Here is a 23,248-nt window from a genome sequence, read left to right as displayed (position 1 = left end):
TTTAATTAAAGGTAACAATACCAGAAAGAAAGAGGTGTAAACTGGATACTATTTGATGCTTGAACTTAAGGATTTTTTTTTTTTTTTTTTTTTTTTTTTTTTTTGCGCGCGATCACGACTCGAATGTCAATATTCCTCCAAATCCGTTCCCCAAGGCCTTGCCTTGTCTTACTAAGCTAGTGGGACAGCTCCGGCACTGAGCAAAGTACATGCTACCTGTTCTTGTCCACGCTGCACATAGTTACAGCGTTGACAGAGCCTCGTTTTTTAAATTGCATTTCTATTAAACTTATTGGCGGGACTAGTTTTTGGGAGTTACACTTTTGTTTTGACTTGGGATGAGGCATCGCACGCCGACCGCCAAATGCGGCATTTTTTCTTCACCTAGTAGATGTAACGCCGCTCGTGTGACTGCTATGTGGCGTCACTTTTGATGAATGTGGAAACCTGGTTGCGGGAGGGGTGTCTGCGGTCTTGTGGAAGTATTCGTTGCACGTTGAAACGGGGCTTAATTTTCTCCGTTTGTAGGATCGACTGTAGTGGCTTTTAGTTCCTTATGTTGGCTGACCTTATTTACTACATTAAATAATAAAACACGGAGAACTTGTGCAAATGCTAGATACTAACTATATAAAGAAAACTAAATGATCTAATTTATATGATTGTGTGCTCTAGGCTGAAGAAAGCTGATGATGAATTTACTGTAGTGCAATAGGAAATAGATGGTGATTAGTACTGTAGCCAGAGTCCGAATAAAAGTATTTGCATTTGAGTCACAGATTCCTACCTTCTGTGTATTTAGGTTTGTAAATGGAAAGTACACTATGGTATTGGATTTCCTTACCAAGTAACAACCTCTATTAGATAGGGTGCATACATTTGGAAAATCTGTTTTTGTTTTGTTTTGTTTCTTGTGTGTGTATTGTATTTCTTCAAGATGGGAATAGTTCCGACAGCTAGGCAGATGATAAATCAGTGCTTCAGAAATTTCTCCGTTTCAACTGCAGAAATAAGTAAATGTTTGCTTGTAGCACCGAGCAAAGAAAGTTTTTGCAGAAGCGTTATAACACTTCACAAACGTTTTATGAAATACCATTCAAATAAGTTTGGGCACCTACCGAAACTGTCCCCGCAAGAGGTATGTACATAATTGAATGGATATACGACCATATAGCAGTTTTTGTGACTTCCTTTGCATTTAAGTTTTGTAAAATACGTAATAAATTGAATAGGTGACCAATATCCTGCGTGAAAATGAATATTCCCAAGAGTTTAACAGTCCTGGTTCAGTTAAATCTTATGATTCCAACCAGCTTGCTTCAAATAACCCAACAGAAGATGCCAGATCAGAAGCATGCTGCTTAATGACAACAGGTAACGTTTCATAGATTTCGATTTCACAAAGTTAAACGTATCGAAATTTAAAGTGTACTATATCAGAATGCAATTTTTACCCGTGGGACATACTGAGTGATTGTTCGTTTCATCCATCCATTGTGCTCTCGAAGCTCCATAATAAAAAGGAGAGCCTTGAGGGATGTATGAGGCAAGTTACATATTAACGGGCAGAATACTCGCAGTTGGCCATATCTGTACAGTATGGTGTACAAACAATAAATTATTACTAGTGCTAATCTACACACGCACATAATTGTGAGTGTTATTTATTGACTGCCTTATGTTTGGTTGTCCAGAGAGAGAAAGGCACTCCTTTATATAGAAAAGCCACTGCTTCTTCTCCTATACTAGTCAGCTGCTGTTTTTATCTAATAGGTTACATTCATCAAACAAAGTATTTATGTAATTTTACACAGATCACAGACAGCTGTCTATGTACTGTCAGAGTGAAGATTTGTTTAACACAAATGAGATGTGCTGAATTTAAATGCCCCCTGTCCAAGCATCTTTTACCTTTTGTTTAAATATTTGAGTGTTTTCTGTCAGATGTTTACTGTACACTTTTGCACCAGAGTAAAAAACTCTACTCTACTAAAAAAACTGAACTCTGTAGAGTGGGATGCATAGCCAATATGAAAAGTTTTACTCCTAATATTGGGGTTGAGAATTGCAGATTTCATCTACAATTCGCTTCTGTTATTAACAACAAATACCATTACAGAGTATATGTATTGGTACACAAATTGATTTAGGCGGCATAAAATTATAAACACAGAGAGAGTGAGAAACACACTGCCAAATTCCACAAATTGGGATTTTACCCATGTACATTACTGCTGTTGGTAGGCCCTATTACCTCATGATCAGCATACTTTAAAAAAATCATCATTCTTGTGGTGCAAAACCACATTCATATGTGTTTTTAATTGATGATAATGCACCTGTTAAAAACAATAGAAAATTGAAGTCAATATACTTCCTTTAATAGTAGATATTCTTAGTCAGCAGGAAGTGTGTTTGCAGTATAACTTTTAAAAATCTATGTACATATAAAAAGTATTGTGTACATTATAAAAGCAGCATTTTTAATATGTTTGTAAGTGTTCAATTTATATACAAAAATCTGTCCATCCTATAATTATGTCCTTGCATGGGCATCTACAAGAGGGGGCATTTGTCCTTGCTGCTTGCAGTCTGTGTAAAGTTTTCATTCATTATAAAATTATCACACATTTATAGCAGTGATTGATTGCAAATCTACTGAACCGCAGATCTAACGTTGTTGAATGCGGTGGAAAATCTTTGCCTTTAGTAATCACTTTTTTTCTGTTGTTCTGAAATAGTGTTCCAATCTTTTCTCAGAGCTTCCTCAAACAGTGCTTATGGAGCTACAGAAAAGTACCTGTCCAACTTTGTGCTGTGCTAATTCCCATTACAGTGGAAACCTGGAACCTGTATACCTGTATGTGCTTTTTGTCTGTCCCCAAACCCTGCATGGTTGCTGCTCCTTTTGCCGTTGTGACATCACACACCACAACAGCCGTACGTCACGGGTCAAAGCCGATGGGTGGGATCAGACGCTTCGGTCGGCCCAACATGGTAGTCAAGATCAGTCAGTGTTGTTGTTACCTATTGTTCTATAGTTCAGGTTTTTTGTATCTGAAATTCTGGAACAATTATCAAACCAACTAATTGATCATAATATTACAATGTAGACAAATTTTTGTGGTGGTACACTTGATTAACAAGTATGGGAGGGGGTCTACAGAGGTGCACCACTACATTACTTGGTTAGGGTGTAAAATACTCAGCCCTGTCCTTGAAACAGTGTAATCAGAAACATGAGAGCGATGGTACGAAATCACAATTTAACGTGAATTTGGAACCGGTGATGCTGAGGGGATTAGATTAGGAAATGAGACACTTAAAGTAGTAAAGGAGTTTTGCTATTTAGGGGGTAAAATAACTGATGATGGTAGAAGTAGAGAGGATATAAATTGTAGACTGGCAATGGCAAGGAAATCGTTTCTGAAGAAGAGAAATTTGTTAACATCGAGTATAGATTTAAGTGTCAGGAAGTCGTTTCTGAAAGTATTTGTATGGAGTGTAGCCATGTATGGAAGTGAAACATGGACGATAACCAGTTTGGACAAGAAGGAATAGAAGCTTTCGAAATGTGGTGCTACAGAAGAATGCTGAAGATAAGGTGGGTAGATCACGTAACTAATGAGGAGGTATTGAATAGGATTGGGGAGAAGAGAAGTTTGTGGCACAACTTGACTAGAAGAAGGGATCGGTTGGTAGGACATGTTTTGAGGCATCAAGGGATCACAAATTTAGCATTGGAGGGCAGTGTGGAGGGTAAAAATCGTAGAGGGAGACCAAGAGATCAATACACTAAGCAGATTCAGAAGGATGTAGGTTGCAGTAGGTACTGGGAGATGAAGCAGCTTGCACAGGATAGAGTAACATGGAGAGCTGCATCAAACCAGTCTCAGGACTGAAGACCACAACAACAACAACAACAACAACAACAACAAAACTTCACTGGATACAAAAATTTGCTGTCAGCTAAAATCTGAGATCTAAGTGGAGATTAACATTCTAAATGGTTTGGATTATTAATTTTATGCCTATCTTACAGAACCATTCTTCAAGAAATCCTAGAACTTATACGACATGCTACATAAATACATTATGAACTTTCATACTGGTTACTGGTAAATTAGATTGGGAAATGAGACACTTAAAGTAGTAAATGAGTTTTGTTATTTAGGGAGCAAAATACCTGATGAGGGTCGGAGTAGAGAGGATATAAAATGTAGACTGGCTGTGGCTAGGAAAGTGTTTCTGAAGAATAGAGATTTGTTAACATTGAGTATAGATTTAATGTCAGGAAGTCAAGAAAATCAATGTATTGGTTGTAATACTCAGCATAGTCCTATGTCATAATTGTGTTGATGGTCAGAGGACTAATAATAGGTGCCAAATAACTGATTGGGTAGTTTTAATATTAAATAAGTAGAACATTCTTAGTGTCTTTCACTCATGATAAAAGTTAAAGTTAAGAGAAAGAGCAGGAAAATACTATCCATATTTGTGACCAAAGGAGGAGTGACTGGTTACTGAAACAGTAACTAGAACACGGCTAAAGAGACCTGTTTAATAATGTTACTCTATGAATACCATTATTACATAACTTCAAGATAGAATGAGGAATAGAAAAAATAAAATGTAAATGTGCAGGTGATGAAAGGCAGGAAATCCGAAGTCAGGATCAGGAGACACACAAAGAAAGGAGCAGTGGGCTAGTGGCACATATTATATTTTTAGGGGACACTGAAACCAGGCTCATGTTCTATTGTTATGTGATGACAATGTGATTTAGGGTTTATTTATTTATTTAACATGATCTCATTAGGGCCACCAGGGTGGTTTTTACATCAGACCAGATTTTCACAAATACACTATCTTTTGCACATCAAAATCACCTGAGGAATAACAGTTTTAATATGATAAATAGTAGTAAAATGATTTGAGTGTGTATAGCTACAACAAATGAGGGGCTCGGGCATAAAACATGGTAACTGAAATTTTAGTGGTTTGTAGATATTAGAATATGAAGTTTCAAAAAAAATATAACAACGTATTTTACTATGTTATATCTTTTCTTCAAGTTTTAACTAAGTATTTGAACATTAAGGAATGCACTGGCAAGGTTACAAATTGGAAATAATTTTTTTATTGGAAAAAAGAAGCAATACATAACACATTGACACAAATTATATGGTAGATACCATGTTATTTGTGAACGTAAAATGTAGATACCATGTTATTCATTGCATTAAAAGTGTTCATTTCCCACTGGAAAATTTGACATCATGAAGTTAGTTGATGATAATTTAAGCCAACATGTTAATGACACAATATCATGTAATTAAATTTAACAGTTGTAATATCTGAAAACACTAATAGTGGTACTCAAATTTCACTGTCACTGCTCTCATTGTTTGCCTTGGATTGCTCAGCTGTTTTTAATGTCTTGTAATAAGCATGTTATACTTTTGGTATGTATGGTAAAGAAGATAGAATATCATCCAATTTGGTTGCGTCAGTGGGTTTTGGACCTCTCTGTAGGATTGGTAGAGAACATTTGAAGCCTTTGAGAAACTGTACTGGACACCCTCTTTGCCTTAGTGATACAGTGTCCATTTCAGAATGGTACTAATTACATACTTTCATTTTTTTCGGATTCCTGCCTTGACAACTCCATTTTTACATTTATAATTCCAAACTTTTTTCCAGAACCTGTTTTACAAGCCTGATTGAAGTTGTCCCGCAAGTTTGAAATTTTTACAAAATCACCTATGGTCATATGTTACGCAATCATAGGTTTCTTCTTCTGACACTTCTTCAAGACCTCTATCCACTCCTTAGGCGAGAATACATAGTGACAATGATTCTGTACATATTTCTTAACAATGCCAAAATCATGATCAGAAGGCAAAATTGTATGCCCTACTTGCAGAAGTGTGTGTGTGTGTGTGTGTGTGTGTGTGTGTCAGTTTTGAATCTACCCTCTGCTTTAAGTTTCAACCATATTGCAACAATGGTCCAGTTTTTGTCTTGGCCTCCACAGTTGTCCCTCACAGTGCTTCAGTAAACAACTGCCAATCTCATTTTCTCCTCTACCAGCAGTGCCTTCATTCCACACACAGAAATATCTTGTTTTTATGAACAAGAATGGACACTGAGATGGTAACAGAAGAATTTCTTTTTGTAGAAAGCAGGACCAGTTGAAAGTTTGGGAGTTGGTAGACCCTGCTGCAAATCAAACGTAATGACATAATCAATCTTTCTCTGCCTCTTTTGTAGCTAGCATTATAACATCCTGTTCTGCTTTTGCTATGTACTGAAGTAACTCTGTTCAGCAGATAAGGATTTTGATAAGTTTTGGTCTTTCTCCTTTTTTGCATTTTCTATTTTAATGTGTAGGCAATCCATGTGCTGCAAATGTCTGATCCTTTTTAAAGGATATGTTGTGATCTCCTACAAAAATCTGTCAAAATTTATCTCTGGACGCAGGCAATTTCTGTAGTTGTTCACATTCTTCTTTGTATTTATCATAACAGCTCTCTGTTGCATATTCCATGCTCATGAATTTCCTATTTGGACTATCAACTCTTCTGTAATGACTGGCACATGTTGGCAGTCTATTTATGAAAGTATTAACAAATTCAATATCTTCACTCTTAATACTTTTTAGGATGATGCTGGTGTTTTCCCCTTACATCTCCAGAGGGGGTTCTATGAACTTCCTTTATTTTGGATGTTAAGTATTCTAAATGATCCTTACTTCTTTGTAGTCCATGAATATTCAAAAGAGCAGTCTTACAAATTTCAGTGTGCTTTCCACTAGATGACATCATGGAATACCTTATAGCAGTACTCAGTCTTGATGAACTGTCAGTTTCTTTGTTTTTCTCTTTGTTTCAGTTGGTTGTAAGCAATCATGAAGGTAGGCATTCTGGAAGTCGTAATTTCCCATATCCGTTCACTCTCCCATGTTGAATATTTGGAAACACCTTTTTCTGTAGTTACAGTCAGGACTAGGTTTGCGGCTGTAATGCCCATTGCCATTCCCTTGTTCTTGAATATAAGCTAAACCTCTATTGTGAGCTTCTTGGCATTTCTGTTGTTGGTTCATACCCCTCTTCCTTTTTTCTGCGACAGCCTCTGTTTGCCTTTCTTAGGACTTGCATTATTCTAAAAGAAAAAAGAAATAAATTTGTACTAAAGTTCTTACTGATAAACCTTAATCAAACATATGTTGAAAATTATTTTGTAGATAAATTACATTACCTAACCAACCAAGCTACCCACTTTAAAATGGAACATGCACACAAACCTTTGCACAGGAGAATGTTACAGTACATAACTATCAGTTTTACTTCTCTGTATTAATCCATTGCATGTATAATGTGGTAACTACAGCAAATAACATCTGCATTTCTCCAAAGCATGTATGACATGTTAACTACAGTAGATACCATTGAATACAGGCAAAGGCAAATATGAGGTTAGTGACACTACTTACCTTATTTTCTTCATTATTGCTGCTGAAATTACTTTCATAATCTGTCTTGTGGTAATCTAGATCTTTCACTGCCATCACACTCAAAATCACTGTTTAATAGCTCTTCTAACATCGCAAAATCGTCCACGCTCATCGTGCGTCCAAACTCCAACTTCCTCACAGTAGCCATTTTCTCACAGATAACATGTTAGGCAAGCAGATGTTGCTACTTACCAGGAAAAACCAAGCTGTATTCTGCTGCCATCTGTGGAGATTTTTGGAAACTAACTCGTGTATTTATTTCAGCATGCAAGATACTAAAAGAGAAGAGAGAGAGTATGGAAATCTCTGTGCTTGTCTGCATGCAACCAGGATAGCTGTGCATATGATAGTGAAATATGATCAGAGAGTTGTTCATCACAGATATAATGAACACAGGCATTCATAACCAGTTCCAGGTGCTGTGAGCTTTGCTGAGAAAGGCCTTGCAGGATAACATTTCTGTAGTCATTAATTGGAAGTGTAAGTGTTTGTACATGTTTATTTTTCAGGTCAAGAGTGATGAGCTTTTTATATTTTTGTAGGGCGTCAGAATTGAAGTTCATGAAGTTAACCTAGACGAAAAAGTAACCAATGACAGACGGAGCAAGGAGGACATCAAATGCAGGCTAGTGCTGGCAAAAAGAGCATTCCTGGCCATGAGAAGTTTACTAGTATCAAATATATACTTAATTTGAGGAAGAAATTCCTGAGAACGTGCATTTGGAACACAGCACAGCATTGTATAGTAGTGAAACATGGTCTGTGGGCAAACCAGAACAGAAGAGAATCAAAAGCATTTGAGATGTGGTGCTACAGCCAAATGTTAAAAATTAGGTGTGCTGATAAGATCAGGAATGGTCTGTGGGAAAACCAGACCAGAAGAGAATCAAAGCATTTGAGATGTGGTGCTACAGCCAAATGTTAAAAATTAGGTGTGCTGATAAGATCAGGAATGAGGAAAGGAACTACTGACAAGAAGAAGGGACAAGATTGTAGTACATCTATTAAGACAACAGGGAATGACTTCCGTGGTACCAGAGGGAGCTGTAGAGGGCAAAAACTGTAGAGGAGGACATAAGGAATACATCCAGCAAATAATTGAGGATATAGGTTGCAAACGCTGCTCTGAGAAGAAGAGGTTGGTCCAGGAAAGGAATTCGTGGTGGGCCGCATCAAATCAGTAAGAAGACTTACAACTAAAAAATGGGACATGGAGACGCGCCATTCAGTCCAATTTAGATTTTCTTCTATTATTAATCCTAGACCTGTTGCAGAAGGAGATAAGTTGATATTTGTCCCATTCACAGTTAGATGGTAGAGATTCCTGATAATTTGGACTAATAAGCCTAGAATGACCCACCAGTACCACTTAGGTTTTGGATGCATTGAGTGTTAACCCTTTATCATGTGCTCATTTTGATAGTGCACACAGATCTGTCTTGAGATTTCTGTCATGGAATACTACTTGGATGCATTGAGTGTTAACCCTTTATCATGTGCTCATTTTGATAGTGCACACAGATCTGTCTTGAGATTTCTGTCATGGAATACTACGGTACCTGGAATTTGGTCCAAGTCTCTGCATATAGTTAAAAATAAAATGGCAATGGTTGCCAAATAATTCTGATAAAAGGGTTCACCATCATTCTGCTACTGAACAGAAAAGTGAAACCAGAGGAGCAGGTATATGTTTTGAGTATCGTATTGCCCTTGGGGTAGGAAAGTGCCCCTCAGAAGGTGACTTACACGCACACAGTGTGTATCCACAGGACATGCAATCTTCTCAAATATTCTTATGATGTCTGCGACCACAAAAAATTTCAGAAGTAAACTAGTCCGCTTTACAGATGTCTTGTTGGGGACTAGCCAATAGAGAAGTATTGGAAGGAGGATGAAATAAGACGACGATCTGCAAATTGGGGTGTGGATATTGGAAGATTGAATGCTCTAAGGAAGCTGGAAAATTTCAAAAGGAGAAATGAGCAAGTTAAAAGCAAACACAATAGGCGTTATTGTTTTTTACTCTGTCTGAAGAGTGGTTTGTAGCAGCTCTCTACACTAATTTATCCTGTCTTTTTTTTTCTTTGTATGATGACTATTTATCTTAATTATTTATTTTACATTATAGCCTATTATGTAGTATTCCCCCCCATGAACCATGGACCTTGCTGTTGGTGGGGAGGCTTGCGTGCCTCAGCGATACAGATAGCCGTACCGTAGGTGCAACCACAACGGAGGGGTATCTGTTGAGAGGCCAGACAAACGTGTGGTTCCTGAAGAGGGGCAGCAGCCTTTTCAGTAGTTGCAAGGGCAACAGTCTGGATGATTGACTGATCTAGCCTTGTAACAATAACCAAAACGGCCTTGCTGTGCTGGTACTGCGAACGGCTGAAAGCAAGGGGAAACTACAGCCGTAATTTTTCCCGAGGACATGCAGCTTTACTGTATGATTAAATGATGATGGCGTCCTCTTGGGTAAAATATTCCGGAGGTAAAATAGTCCCCCATTCGGATGTCCGGGCGGGGACTACTCAAGAGGATGTCGTTACCAGGAGAAAGAAAACTGGCGTTCTACGGGTCGGAGCGTGGAATGTCAGATCCCTTAATCGGGCAGGCAGGTTAGAAAATTTAAAAAGGGAAATGGATAGGTTAAAGTTAGATATAGTGGGAATTAGTGAAGTTCGGTGGCAGGAGGAACAAGACTTCTGGTCAGGTGATTACAGGGTTATAAATACAAAATCAAATAGGGGTAATGCAGGAGTAGGTTTAATAATGAATAAAAAAATAGGAGTGCGGGTTAGCTACTACAAACAGCATAGTGAACGCATTATTGTGGCCAAGATAGATACGAAGCCCACACCTACTACAGTAGTACAAGTTTATATGCCAACTAGCTCTGCAGATGATGAAGAAATTGAAGAAATGTATGATGAAATAAAAGAAATTATTCAGATAGTGAAGGGAGACAAAAATTTAATAGTCATGGGTGACTGGAATTCGAGTGTAGGAAAAGGGAGAGAAGGAAACATAGTAGGTGAATATGGATCGGGGCTAAGAAATGAAAGAGGAAGCCGCCTGGTAGAATTTTGCACAGAGCATAACTTAATCATAGCTAACACTTGGTTCAAGAATCATGAAAGAAGGTTGTATACATGGAAGAACCCTGGAGATACTAAAAGGTATCAGATAGATTATATAATGGTAAGACAGAGATTTAGGAACCAGATTTTAAATTGTAAGACATTTCCAGGGGCAGATGTGGACTCTGACCACAATCTATTGGTTATGACCTGTAGATTAAAACTGAAGAAACTGCAAAAAGGTGGGAATTTAAGGAGATGGGACCTGGATAAACTGAAAGAACCAGAGGTTGTACAGAGTTGCAGGGAGAGCATAAGGGAGCAATTGACAGGAATGGGGGAAAGAAATACAGTAGAAGAAGAATGGGTAGCTTTGAGGGACGAAGTAGTGAAGGCAGCAGAGGATCAAGTAGGTAAAAAGACGAGGTCTAGTAGAAATACTTGGGTAACAGAAGAAATATTGAATTTAATTGATGAAGGGAGAAAATATAAAAATGCAGTAAATGAAGCAGGCAAAAAGGAATACAAACGTCTCAAAAATGAGATCGACAGGAAGTGCAAAATGGCTAAGCAGGGATGGCTAGAGGACAAATGTAAGGATGTAGAGGCTTATCTCACTAGGGGTAAAATATGTACTGCCTACAGGAAAATTAAAGAGACCTTTGGAGATGAGAGAACGACTTGTATGAATATCAAGAGCTCAGATGGAAACCCAGTTCTAAGCAAGGAAGGGAAAGCAGAAAGGTGGAAGGAGTATATAGAGGGTCTATACAAGGGCTATGTTTCTAGCATTTGTAGACTTATAGAAAGCTTTTGACAATGTTGACTGGAATACTCTCTTTCAAATTCTAAAGGTGGCAGGGGTAAAATACAGGGAGCGAAAGGCTATTTACAATTTGTACAGAAACCAGATGGCAGTTATAAGAGTCGAGGGACATGAAAGGGAAGCAGTGGTTGGGAAGGGAGTAAGACAGGGTTGTAGCCTCTCCCCGATGTTATTCAATCTGTATATTGAGCAAGCAGTAAAGGAAACAAAAGAAAAATTCGGAGTAGGTATTAAAATCCATGGAGAAGAAATAAAAACTTTGAGGTTCGCCGATGACATTGTAATTCTGTCAGAGACAGGAAAGGACTTGGAAGAGCAGTTGAATGGAATGGACAGTGTCTTGAAAGGAGGATATAAGATGAACATCAACAAAAGCAAAACGAGGATAATGGAATGTAGTCAAATTAAGTCGGGTGATGCTGAGGGAATTAGATTAGGAAATGAGACACTTAAAGTAGTAAAGGAGTTTTGCTATTTGGGGAGCAAAATAACTGATGATGGTCGAAGTAGAGAGGATATAAAATGTAGACTGGCAATGGCAAGGAAAGCGTTTCTGAAGAAGAGAAATTTGTTAACATCGAGTATAGATTTAAGTGTCAGGAAGTCATTTCTGAAAGTATTTGTATGGAGTGTAGCCATGTATGGACGTGAAACATGGACGATAAATAGTTTGGACAAGAAGAGAATAGAAGCTTTCGAAATGTGGTGCTACAGAAGAATGCTGAAGATTAGATGGGTAGATCACATAACTAATGAGGAAGTACTGAATAGGATTGGGGAGAAGAGAAGTTTGTGGCACAACGGGATCGGTTGGTAGGACATGTTCTGAGGCATCAAGGGATCACCAATTTAGTATTGGAGGGCAGCGTGGAGGGTAAAAATCGTAGAGGGAGACCAAGAGATGAATACACTAAGCAGATTCGGAAGGATGTAGGTTGCAGTAGGTACTGGGAGATGAAGAAGCTTGCACAGGATAGAGTAGCATGGAGAGCTGCATCAAACCAGTCTCAGGACTGAAGACCACAACAACAACAACAACAACAACAACATGTAGTATTCCATAATAGACCATATTTTCTGTCTATAATTATCTTTCTGCATTCACTTCAGGTGAATTAATAATGTTACCATGGTTAAAAATGAAATCAAAATAGCAATATTACCGATGCTGTTGCTACTGCCAATGCAGCTGCCATCCATAATATTACTACTATTATGCTTTCATATAATTTACCTCTATTATATTATTTCTATTACTATTATAATGGGTAATCACAGAAAAATGTCAATCCTTACTGCACTAAAATGATCACTTAATTATTCACCAGCTTTTGCATCACAGATTCCTTACATTGTCTCACTAACACCCTGCTCTGTAGGTGTATTGTCTGTTCCATAGTCACTGTAGATGATGATGTGGTGAAGAAATCCTGAACTTTTTGTCCATTTCAGTGTGAATAGCTGACATTATCTGCAGACCTTTCTCTTGTTCTCCTTTGTTGCAGAGGACATTCCTCTGCTCTTGGGGTGCATTGTGATACATAATGTGAACTGTTATTGCATGACCCACATCATCCTGATCTCTTAAAGTCCTTAATCACACAGACCAATACTTTAGTCATGCTGCTGTTTTTAGTTGTGTATGGAGTGTGTTGGTTCAAATGATGATGGTGCCTCCCAAGCAGTTTTTGATACTGTGCAACGAATGCAACCTACATCTATTTGAACCCACCTTCTCAGCTGTTGCCTCTTTTCACGTCTTTATAACAGCATTTTGGTTTCTGTACAAGCCATAGGCAATATTTTATCCCTTATAACTACAGACTTTGGGTTGAAAGGACACTTCCTTAGGCACCAAAGAATCATTAGTTTGGTAATTGTGGGAAGTGAGGAGCAAAGCGAAATGCAAAGAGGACGGATGATTGTAAGGTAATAACAGCAGCCTCAGCAGTGGTGCAAAAGGAGTTGATGTCTATGTTAATAGGGAGACAGGTAACATTGTGACTTACAGTTCACAACACACATGACTAATTCTTTTGCTGAGGATTGAAGTGAAGCAAAATTCATCCACTTCCAAATATCCCATTTTACAGTCTGCACTTCGCATATTTGCCAATTCCTCTGTTTCCTCATATGTTCTCTCCTTTCTGTTATCAGCAAAGTGCTAAATGATTATAACACTGTAATAGGGAAGAGGATGGAAAGCGAAAGGCATAATTGCCAGAGAATGTGGACTTTGGAAGGTGGGGGAAATGATAGGGAAGGGATACTTCAAGAGATTCATGTGACTGTAGTGAACATGACATTTAAAACTCATATTTGGGAGATACATTAAGACATGGAAAAATATCTTGTGGGTTACATAGTCATTAGGTAAAGATTTATAATAAAATACCAGACTGCTAGGTGTAAACATATACTCAGATCTCAATGTGTACTGATGAACTGAAGGAAGGTGAAATTTGAGAAGATAAAGAAAAAGGAGTATACCATGAAGTGGAATACTGAAACTTGAGAATAGAATGAGATTAATAAAAATAATGAGAGTAGTTTACTGATGATGAGTAGAATTAAAGAAAGAAATCATTAAGGCAGGACAGATGTTGTAAAAGCTGAGGCACAAAAACCAGAAATGACTTGGGAAATGTTATAACATATAAATGGGAAAAAAATCAGAATACTGAGAGCAGTAGATAGTAGCTAGCAGTGTAGGTGTCTTAGGAATGAAATTAACAGAAAGTGCATCAGGTTGAACCAGAATGTATGAGAAAGAGACCACAGTGGGACAATTTGACATTGCGTCAAACTTTGGAGAAGTTTTTAGCTAATGAGGTACAAATGAAAAACCCCTACCAAGTGCAGAACAAAGGACCAGTAGATGCGGGAGTACATCAGAGGCTTGCTTGAGAACAACTGTCCCAAAGCATGGTAGAAGAGGAGGTAGTTATAAATGGTTTTGTACTATGATCAGAAATGGGCAGATATAAATGATCTAAGCTCAAACAAGGCATGAGTTGTGCAACATATGATTTAAGTTTGGGGCAACTGAATTATGGAGGATATAACAAGTAGATGCTTATATGAGCTAATGACAAAACTTCTTTGTGAAAGCCTAGATTACATATCAAAAATGCTTGAAATTAGAGGTCAAAGATCAAATTTCCAGAAAAAGACTTACCATGACACTGCCAGACACATGAGCAGGTAAATGTGAAAACAATTGTACTCTGTGTGTGAAACATAATTTTTCCCAGAAAAGGAATTCTGACATTATGCTCCATGATGAGAAATAGATGAATAAAAATAAAGATACCTATGTAGACCTAGAGAAAGTATTTACATCAAAGTTTGGAATAATGTGTTTGCTATCATGAGACAAGTGAGGCTGAAGGACAGAGATGGGTCATAATCTGCAAAGAACAAGCTTCAGTAATAAAAGTAAAAATGAAAATAGATAAATTTGTATTGCTGGTGGTGTAAGACAGAGTCATTTATGTTGAAGAAATGAAAGAAAAGAGAGAAAATTTTAGAACGGGATGAAAAGTGCATTGGTGACAGATATGAATGCTAAGAGTCACAGACAACATAGCCCATGCAGATAGTAAAGGTGATGAGGAAGGTCTGTTGACTGAAATAGATAGCATACAACCTGTTGAGTTTTCTGAACACAATTGGTTGCTTGAATGCTTCTGGGTTTTCTGTCCAGTTATTGTTTCAATTTTATGCACAATAGTTCTGAATGTTGGATTCCAGGCAGCGAGTACACTTGACAGCAAGACTCTCAGCACCTAAAGATGATGGCCAGGTTGGTTATCGAAATATTACGCATAAAATGGAAATAACAACTCACCAGAACAGCTGGAAGCATACTATTAGATGGCATACATTGACAGAATGTAGGTTAAGGATAAACAAAGCTAAGAAGAAAATGATGGAGAGTAATAGAAAGAAGAGCAGTTATTTATTTAACATCAACATTGGGGATGACGATGTAAAAGAAGTAAAAGAACTTTCCCATCTAAGAAGTGAGAGTACACAAGACAACATTCAGTTGTTAAAGAAGTTTTTGCAAACATATGTCTGGGGCCCAGCTTGTGTACCATGAGAAAGACAGGAAGATGCATTTGCAGTGTAGTGCATTTAAAGAATTTTAAAAATTGAGTTGACAGATAATACATTGAATTTGACAGATAATACATTGAATGAAGATGTGCTGAAAAGAATAAGAGAGGGAAGACATCTGTGTCAAGCCACCAGGAGGAGGGGACAAGTTTGCTGCGCATTTGTTCATTTTCATTTTTGCAATTGGTTTGATAGTGTTACCATTTTTCTGTTTACTAAGTGCCACACTATTTATCTATATTATTATCTATATGTGACTACCCAACAGTGTTCTCATAATCTGTTCTGCATATTCTAATCAAAGATACGCAGAAATAGTTACATGGTACACGAAAGAACAGTTCATTTATTTTCTGCACTACTAGCAGGTCTTTCCTGTTAAATACCTTCACTGGATCAACAGACTGTGTAGCTTTTGTTGGCAGCTACTGAAGGTATCTGTACCCCATGCGAGAGAGAGCCTGAATAAAACAGAATGTAATGGAGAGCACCTCATACTACATTTCTGTGCTTGATTTGTCAAAATTTACTTTCTGTGTAAGTGATGGATTCTTTGCTAATTAATCAGTGTCGAGATGGAGTAGTCAAGGGGTAAAATTGTAGAGGCAGACAAAGGCTAGTACATGCAAAGCAGATTAGAGGTGGCGATGGGTGAAGTAGTGATGTGAAAATGGGAAGTTAGCATAAGAAATCAAGAGCTAGAGGACAACATAAAGTATCACTCTTTCAGTTGGTTTCATCGGGTGATCCACTAACCCCTTCTGGTAAGGGTTTTTCTTAGAGTTGTTTTCTCCCCTATTCCTCTGAGCACCACTTCACTGCATACTTTATCCATCTGCCTAATAGTTAATATTCTTGGAAAGCATCACACTTCAAACCCTGATATAAGAAAACAAAGCGATAGAAGTTGGTGTTGTAACTCCATTAATGCCACACAATAAAACTACATGCAAACTACTAGCTCTGCACTTTGTTTTCAACGCCTGTAAATTTAATTGTGTGATCGGGCTTGGTGCAAATCTTCCTAGTTAGTGCCACATGGGTAGTTTGCATGTCGGGTGTACAAATTGCAACTACCTCACATAGATGACTGCAGTAAGTATGTGTATAGACTTTGTTGTGTTATTGCTGTTATATAGGAGGCTGAAACATGGTGCCCACGTAGCCCACTCCTGCTGGGTAGCACCAGTGGGACCAATGACTTTAATGACTACATCTGACTGACTGATTATCAACTACAGTATTATATGCCTTTATACCATGACACATTACAGAGATGTTTGGAAATTAATCCAGGATATCAGTGTAAAGTATGGGGATCAGGGATTTTATGCTAGCACCTCTCTTTCCCTTGCCAGAAAAATACTAATACCAGGATTTGAATGGGCTACATTTGAATCAAGTGCCATTGCACAAGTGTGCAGGATGCTGTGACCTTGCCATTTAAAGCTGTAAAAGACCTATCACCTCAGTCACCATCACAAGTGTGCATTAGTGATGTTGACTGCAAAGGAGACTACTGTAGTGGAGGACCATTGACAAACTGGAAGGATGTGCAGCTCTGCGGTGTGAGTAAGATGTGCTACTCAGGAGCTTCATTGCAGATCAACAGCAGAGAAACCCACAGTATTTGAATTGTGAGTGCAAAAGCTGAATCTGTTATTAGGGAGAGCAATGATGACCATGGTGAGGTGTCTTGGATTCAATTAAGCCTATAACCAGTTCAGGTCTGATAGGTTATGGGGGGGGTGGGGGGTGGGGGGAGGGTTTCACTACAAAAGGAAGGTTGCCCATTGTTACAGGCAGCACGAAAGTAATCTTTGTGTCACAATCCCTGGAGACAATGTTAGGCCAATTGCAGAGCATCACAACTTCATTTCTACTGCAGTTAGAGAGGACCCAGTCTTTTGTTGCTGCATGGAAATGGAGGGGAGCAGTTGAGTTTCATTTCCAGCAATGTCACTGGAGGCAGAATTTGCAATAGGCACACAAACACATCACTAGGGGATTGTTCTGTTACAAACAGCATGGGATGGTGCAGTGTTTAAGACAATGGGCTTTCATCTGGGATGAGATATCCGTTTGTCCATCCAGATTTAGTTTTTCTGTGGTTTCCCTAAATAACTTAAGACATATACTGGGATGATTCTTTTAAAAGGACAATTTTCATTTTTATCCTCATCCAGTATGAGAACTAATATGACAAGGCGATGCCAGACTCAGATTCTGTGGAAGAATCCTCAGCAAGTGTAATCCACTATTTGTGGTGACTTAGAAAACCCTCATTCAGCCAATACTTCACTATTGCCCATCAGGCTGGGACTGTGTCACATAGGATTCATTGAGGAAATAACGATCCGAAGAAGAATAATGTGTTGCATTACATGTTAATTTAGTAAGCGCATAATCGACAGGGAGACACTTAGCCAGCTTCTGTGGCAGTTGCTAAAAGAGTGTGTTCTGAGTCACGGTGTGGTTTACTAAAAATCTGAGATTGTACATTACTTGAACACTCAGGTATTATATTGCTTCCTCCTACGTATATCTTATGAATAGACTATGAAGGTAAGATTGGAGAGATTCGAGATTACACAGAGGCTTATCAACAGTCATTCTCCTCATAGGTCATTTGTAACTGGAATGGGAAATCAGGCAAGTCACAGTGGTCACAAACCTTTCACCACATAATATTAGGTGGCTTGGGGAGTATACCAGGTGTAAAAGCATGAAACCGCAATTGGGTTGCAATAATTACATGTCTGTTGTTTGAAACTGATAAACAATATTTATTCAAAATAATCTCCATTGCTTTTTATGCATTTCTCTGTTGTTTGAAACTGATAAACAATATTTATTCAAAATAATCTCCATTGCTTTTTATGCATTTCTCCCACCTCTCCGGCAGGCTATAAATGCCACACTAACAAAAAAAGACAGTCACTTCTTTTCAGGTGAACCAATCAACGAGCCATTTTCATACAAATTGAAGCATTATTCAACGAGAGTGTGTCCCAGTGATGCAAATAGATGATAATTGGAAGGAGCCAAGTCTGGAGAATAAGTCACATGCCGTAATATTTCCCAACTGAATGCCTTGATTGTTTCCCTGACTGGTTTTGCTGTGTGTGATGGGACTTTATCATGGAGCAATATGACTCTGTGTTGCCTTTTCCCACATTCCGGTCTTTTTCAGTTAACGCTTGATTTAAATCGATCAGTTACTGTTTTTAGCAATCAGTGTTATTGGTTTCACCAGCTCATAATAGACGACACCCTTTTGATCCCACCAAACACAAAGCATTGTCTTCTTTCCAAATAGGATTCTCAGAATATATCCCTTTGTCATCACCTGTCACTATTCGATGCAGAAACGACTTTCTTTTGTATCTGGCGAGCAGCATTTCACAAGTGGTCTTTCTATTTGCTTGCTGTCTTTCATTCAGTTCATGCAGAACCCATTTTCCCACTTTCTGCACCTTTCCCATAGCTTTCAATCAAAGAGAAACTGCTTTCTGCATCACATTCAATTGTTATGAGAGTTCCTGTTGAATTTGAGTATCATCTTTGTTCAATAAGGCCTGCTGTTCGTTGTCTTTGAACTTTTTCGGTGGTTTCCCGCGCTCTTGTTTCTCAAGTCAAAATCACCACTTTTGAATTTTTTGAACCACTTGAAACACTGTGTTTTCCCAAGAGCATGTTCACTGAAGACAAGCATTTGATGCGATTCTACAGCAGTTTTCTTCAAATGATAACAGAAAACCAATGCTGTCTGCAAATCGTACTTCATAAGCACAAAACTCGACATGTTTACAGGTTTGAAACAGATACCGATGTATGAAACTTGGGTTACTGTGTGCTGACATTTGTCGACAGCCCTATCCCTCTCCATATCATTGCTGCATTGTAACAACTGTGCAAGTAGAATGGCATTCACTTACAGAAACTGTTATTAACAGTATTGCACTTTGCTGTCATGGATATTAACACTTTGTACTGGCATTACTTCTACTACAGCAAACTTGGATCCATTTTATATGTTTCAGACATGTTCCAATGTAAATTCTTTGTCTGTAATGTGTTTTTATTTATGTTCTGTACACATTGGATACAGTTCTTATCATAAAATATAACATTTTACTTCTCCATATTTTTGTAATTTTTCCTTGCTTTTTTGGAAACATATAGTACTAGGAGTACTGTTGTCTCCAACCATATGAACGGGGTGACATAGGTGCAAATTATACAGCTGTAAGATATCTTTTACTGCTTTTACACTGGATTTAAGGTGGTTACAAACAGTTACAACAATTACTAAATGTAAATGTAGAATGAAGTTGAAGAAAGATGGAAAAATGCACTTAATTGCTCAGTGTGTAGCTGTATATACACTTACTTTTTGAATAAGTGGAGAAGTAGTCAATCTTCCTCTTTGATGTCACCTGCACATCAGTATTAGTACAGATAGATAGATTGGTGGTGGTGGTGATGCTGATGATGATGGATGCAGAGCACTCAACATCATGGTCATCAGCACCCTGACAAGAAATCAGCATGCCATTCACATGGGGGAGGGGAAAAAGGCTGCCCCATATGGGGGGAAGATTATAATACATTAAAGTCAGCTTCTCCTCCGTAGCATTTTAGGGATGAGGCCCAACAGTTCAGAGTTTCACAACATGTGTAACACTAGTGTCTGTCAGCAAGGATGGTGGGTAGATCTCCAGCCAATCTGAGGACTACCTTGATGTCAGTATATAACACGCACGCACGCGCGCGCGCACACACACACACACACACACACACACACACACACACACACACACACTCTTCTCCTGCCGGAGAAGGAAACCTTGTGAGTAGCACCTTCTTCCATCGATGAGGTTGGTGTGATGTCTGTCATGCTTGTATCATCAGTTTCAGTGACCAACTGTTTGTTTTCCACCATCTCTGACCATTGTTTTCCACTGATGCACAATTCACATGTCAGATAATGAGAAGACTGTGTGCAAGGGGATGGTGCATTAACATACAACACGATTCCGACATGCTTCTTCGGCTGTGTCATTTCCTTCTATCCCAACGTATGCAGGTACCCAACAAAAGACCACCTGTTTGCCATAGTGTTGGAAGTGCTGTAAGGAGTTGTGCATAACCTGAATCAACGGGTCTACCAGATACATTCTGGACTCCTTGTAGTGCACTTAGCGAGTCAGAATATACAAGAAACCATGTACTGTGAATCTGCTCCAGTGCCATCATAATGCCATATGACTTCGCATGACTATTTGTAAATTGTTCCGGAAGATGCACTTATTGGGGAAAACAGTTGAACAACCAAGGGCATTCCCTTGCTGGTATACATCATATAAACAATGACAAAACTGTCACATTCTGAAAATGGAAGAAAACAAGAGTTGTAAATACATAATCTGGGGTAAAAGTTTTCTTGCACTGCATCACGCTTAAAATCACTTTGGGCCTCTGAAGATGCCGGGGCAGCAATTTGTTCCATCTCTGGGTGTCTACTCCAATGTCTGATTTATCCAGAGCCTTGAGACAGTCAGTAACATGTACCTGAATGTCTTGGTCGCATGGGGCAGATTCGTGAACAGCTGCTCAAAGCTGGGGTGGACTGCCATACTAAATATCAATGACTGAGGCAACACTGAGATTTTCAGGCCCTGTCAAGCCAGGAGAAGGTGCCACCGAACCCAGAATGATTGTTCACCGGCCTCTTCACGCCTCAAAATGCACATTTGTCCTTAAAATGTAAAATAATATTACCCACTGTGAGCTCTGGTTGGCTAAAACTTTGATGAGCACGTTTGAAATTGACACATGGCCTTCTCTGGTGAGAACTTGAAACCAATTTTATTGGTCCAAGCTTCCATCCTCGTCAGCTATAGTTGCCTCGTTGTCATAAGATTGGAAGAAGAGTAGAAGACTGTGAAGTTTGATGGCACTGATAGCTATTTCAAACAGAGTGACACAGAGTACTCTACCTTGGGAGACCCCATTCTTCTGAACATAGCAATCAGACCAGTCCTTTAGGAAGGATTTGGATAAGAAATGGCACAGGTCCATGTAGTCCCCACTCATGAAGTTGCTGAAGGATATTGTACACCCCCCCACCCCCAAAGTAATGTCTTACACTTTCTTAAGGTCAAAAAATGCACCAATCAAGTGGTATCAGCGTAAGAAGGAATCGTGTGCTGATTTATCTAGGAGAATTAAGTTGTTAAGGGCAAGTGACCAGATTTAAGGAGCCAGACAAGGTGGTGGTTCATCATGCAGCCGAGACTCTTACCCACACAACAGGTAAGCGCTACACTCCTGTAACTTTTAGGGTTGGTATGATCCTTGCTCCTTCCAAGTCTTGGGGTGCTGTCCATCAAACTAGATCTTATTGAAACAAGATAGGAGCTTGTCTTTAGCTTCAGGGCATAGACGACGTAGCATGGCATAAAGAATCTGATCTGGTCCTGCAGCAGTATCTCTGGCTGTGAAGAAATCTGGTTTCAGTTCCCACAAGGAGAATGGAAGAAGGTAGACTATGTCATTATATGAGAAGAAGCAGCACTTTCTCATCTCCACAGTCCTATGGAATGCTTGGAACACACGTGTTTGTCTGGATGATGCAATGACTGTACAAAGGGATTCACCAAGGTAGGTGTACCAAGATCCTATTTCTCAACAAGGTCGTAAGGGAAGGTGCATTGCCCTTGTCTGAAATGCGTCTTATTGAGTCCCAAACTTGCACAGTGAAAGTGGACTGGTTAATGGAAGATGCTGGTCCATTCTTTCATCACACGCCTTGCTTGTGTTCTCACAGACCTGAAGGCATAAAGGTTTTCAGTGGTTGGATAGTGTTTAAATTTCCACAAAGCTGTGGCATGGCTCTGATTGATGAGTGACATTCATCATTCAACCAATGGACAGGTCATTCAACCAATGGACAGGCAATTAACTCAAGTGGTTGCTAGACTGGAGAATGGAATCTGCTACAGCGCATTGGATCACACTGATGATATGGGCACAGTCCTGTTATTCATGGTGACCGGCTGACTGTATCACAATGAATTTGCCCTTTGAACCATCCATATTTGCTGTCTCCTGTCCACCACTGTCCTAGTCAGAAGATGAATTCAAGTCAGAAAATGGCCATCCCCACTGACTGTCTGTGCAATAGCTGGGGAACAAAAACAAAGGTCTGTGGCTGAAAAAGACCCAGTAGCTGTATGAAGTGTGTCACTGACCAGAGTACAAAGGACAGATATTTGCTGAATGGATGAGGCATTCGATAATTTGACCACTGGAAAATGATAGCTGAGCCTCACACATATTGTGTGCTTTGAAGTCACCTACAAGGAGGAATGGGTGTGAAGTGCCTAGAAGACTTCTGTCAGTGCATCTGCATCCAATGGATCATGAGGTGGAAGGTATAAAGAACACACTGTGATTTTAACAGATATGAGAACTTTCACTGCAGCTGGTTATATGGCTGTGGTAAGAGGGACGGGAAAGGAGTGGCGTCTATCATCGGCAAAAACAGCCACTCTGCCCGTAGCCCTGGGTGCAGTAACATTGCCCATTCTGTAGGGATGGTAGCCCCTTAATGCATGTGTGAGTGACTTTGAGTTTCTTGTAAGCAGATGCAGTACGGTCTCTGCCGGACCAGGCGCTGTGGTTCTAAATGAGATTGGT

At 39.0% G+C, this 23,248-nt stretch overlaps 1 protein-coding gene across 1 annotated transcript in view; it reads left to right on the top strand.

The window, feature by feature from the left end:
- The first annotated feature begins 312 nt into the window (after positions 1–312).
- Positions 313–23,248, top strand: part of LOC126253332 (pyruvate dehydrogenase [acetyl-transferring]-phosphatase 1, mitochondrial) — a 32,798-nt gene continuing 9,862 nt past the window's right edge. The window contains exons 1-2 of the mRNA XM_049954600.1: positions 313–1,138; positions 1,233–1,374. Of these exons, the coding sequence (XP_049810557.1) occupies positions 938–1,138; positions 1,233–1,374 (343 nt within the window). The 5' untranslated portion in view covers positions 313–937. The remainder of the gene's footprint in view (positions 1,139–1,232; positions 1,375–23,248) is intronic.

The sequence above is a fragment of the Schistocerca nitens genome, chromosome 1, assembly GCF_023898315.1.
Source record: "Schistocerca nitens isolate TAMUIC-IGC-003100 chromosome 1, iqSchNite1.1, whole genome shotgun sequence".
Classification (NCBI taxonomy): domain Eukaryota; kingdom Metazoa; phylum Arthropoda; class Insecta; order Orthoptera; family Acrididae; genus Schistocerca; species Schistocerca nitens.
The sequence above is the reverse complement of the archived record's forward strand: the minus strand, read 5'-3'. Positions and strand labels throughout refer to the sequence as shown.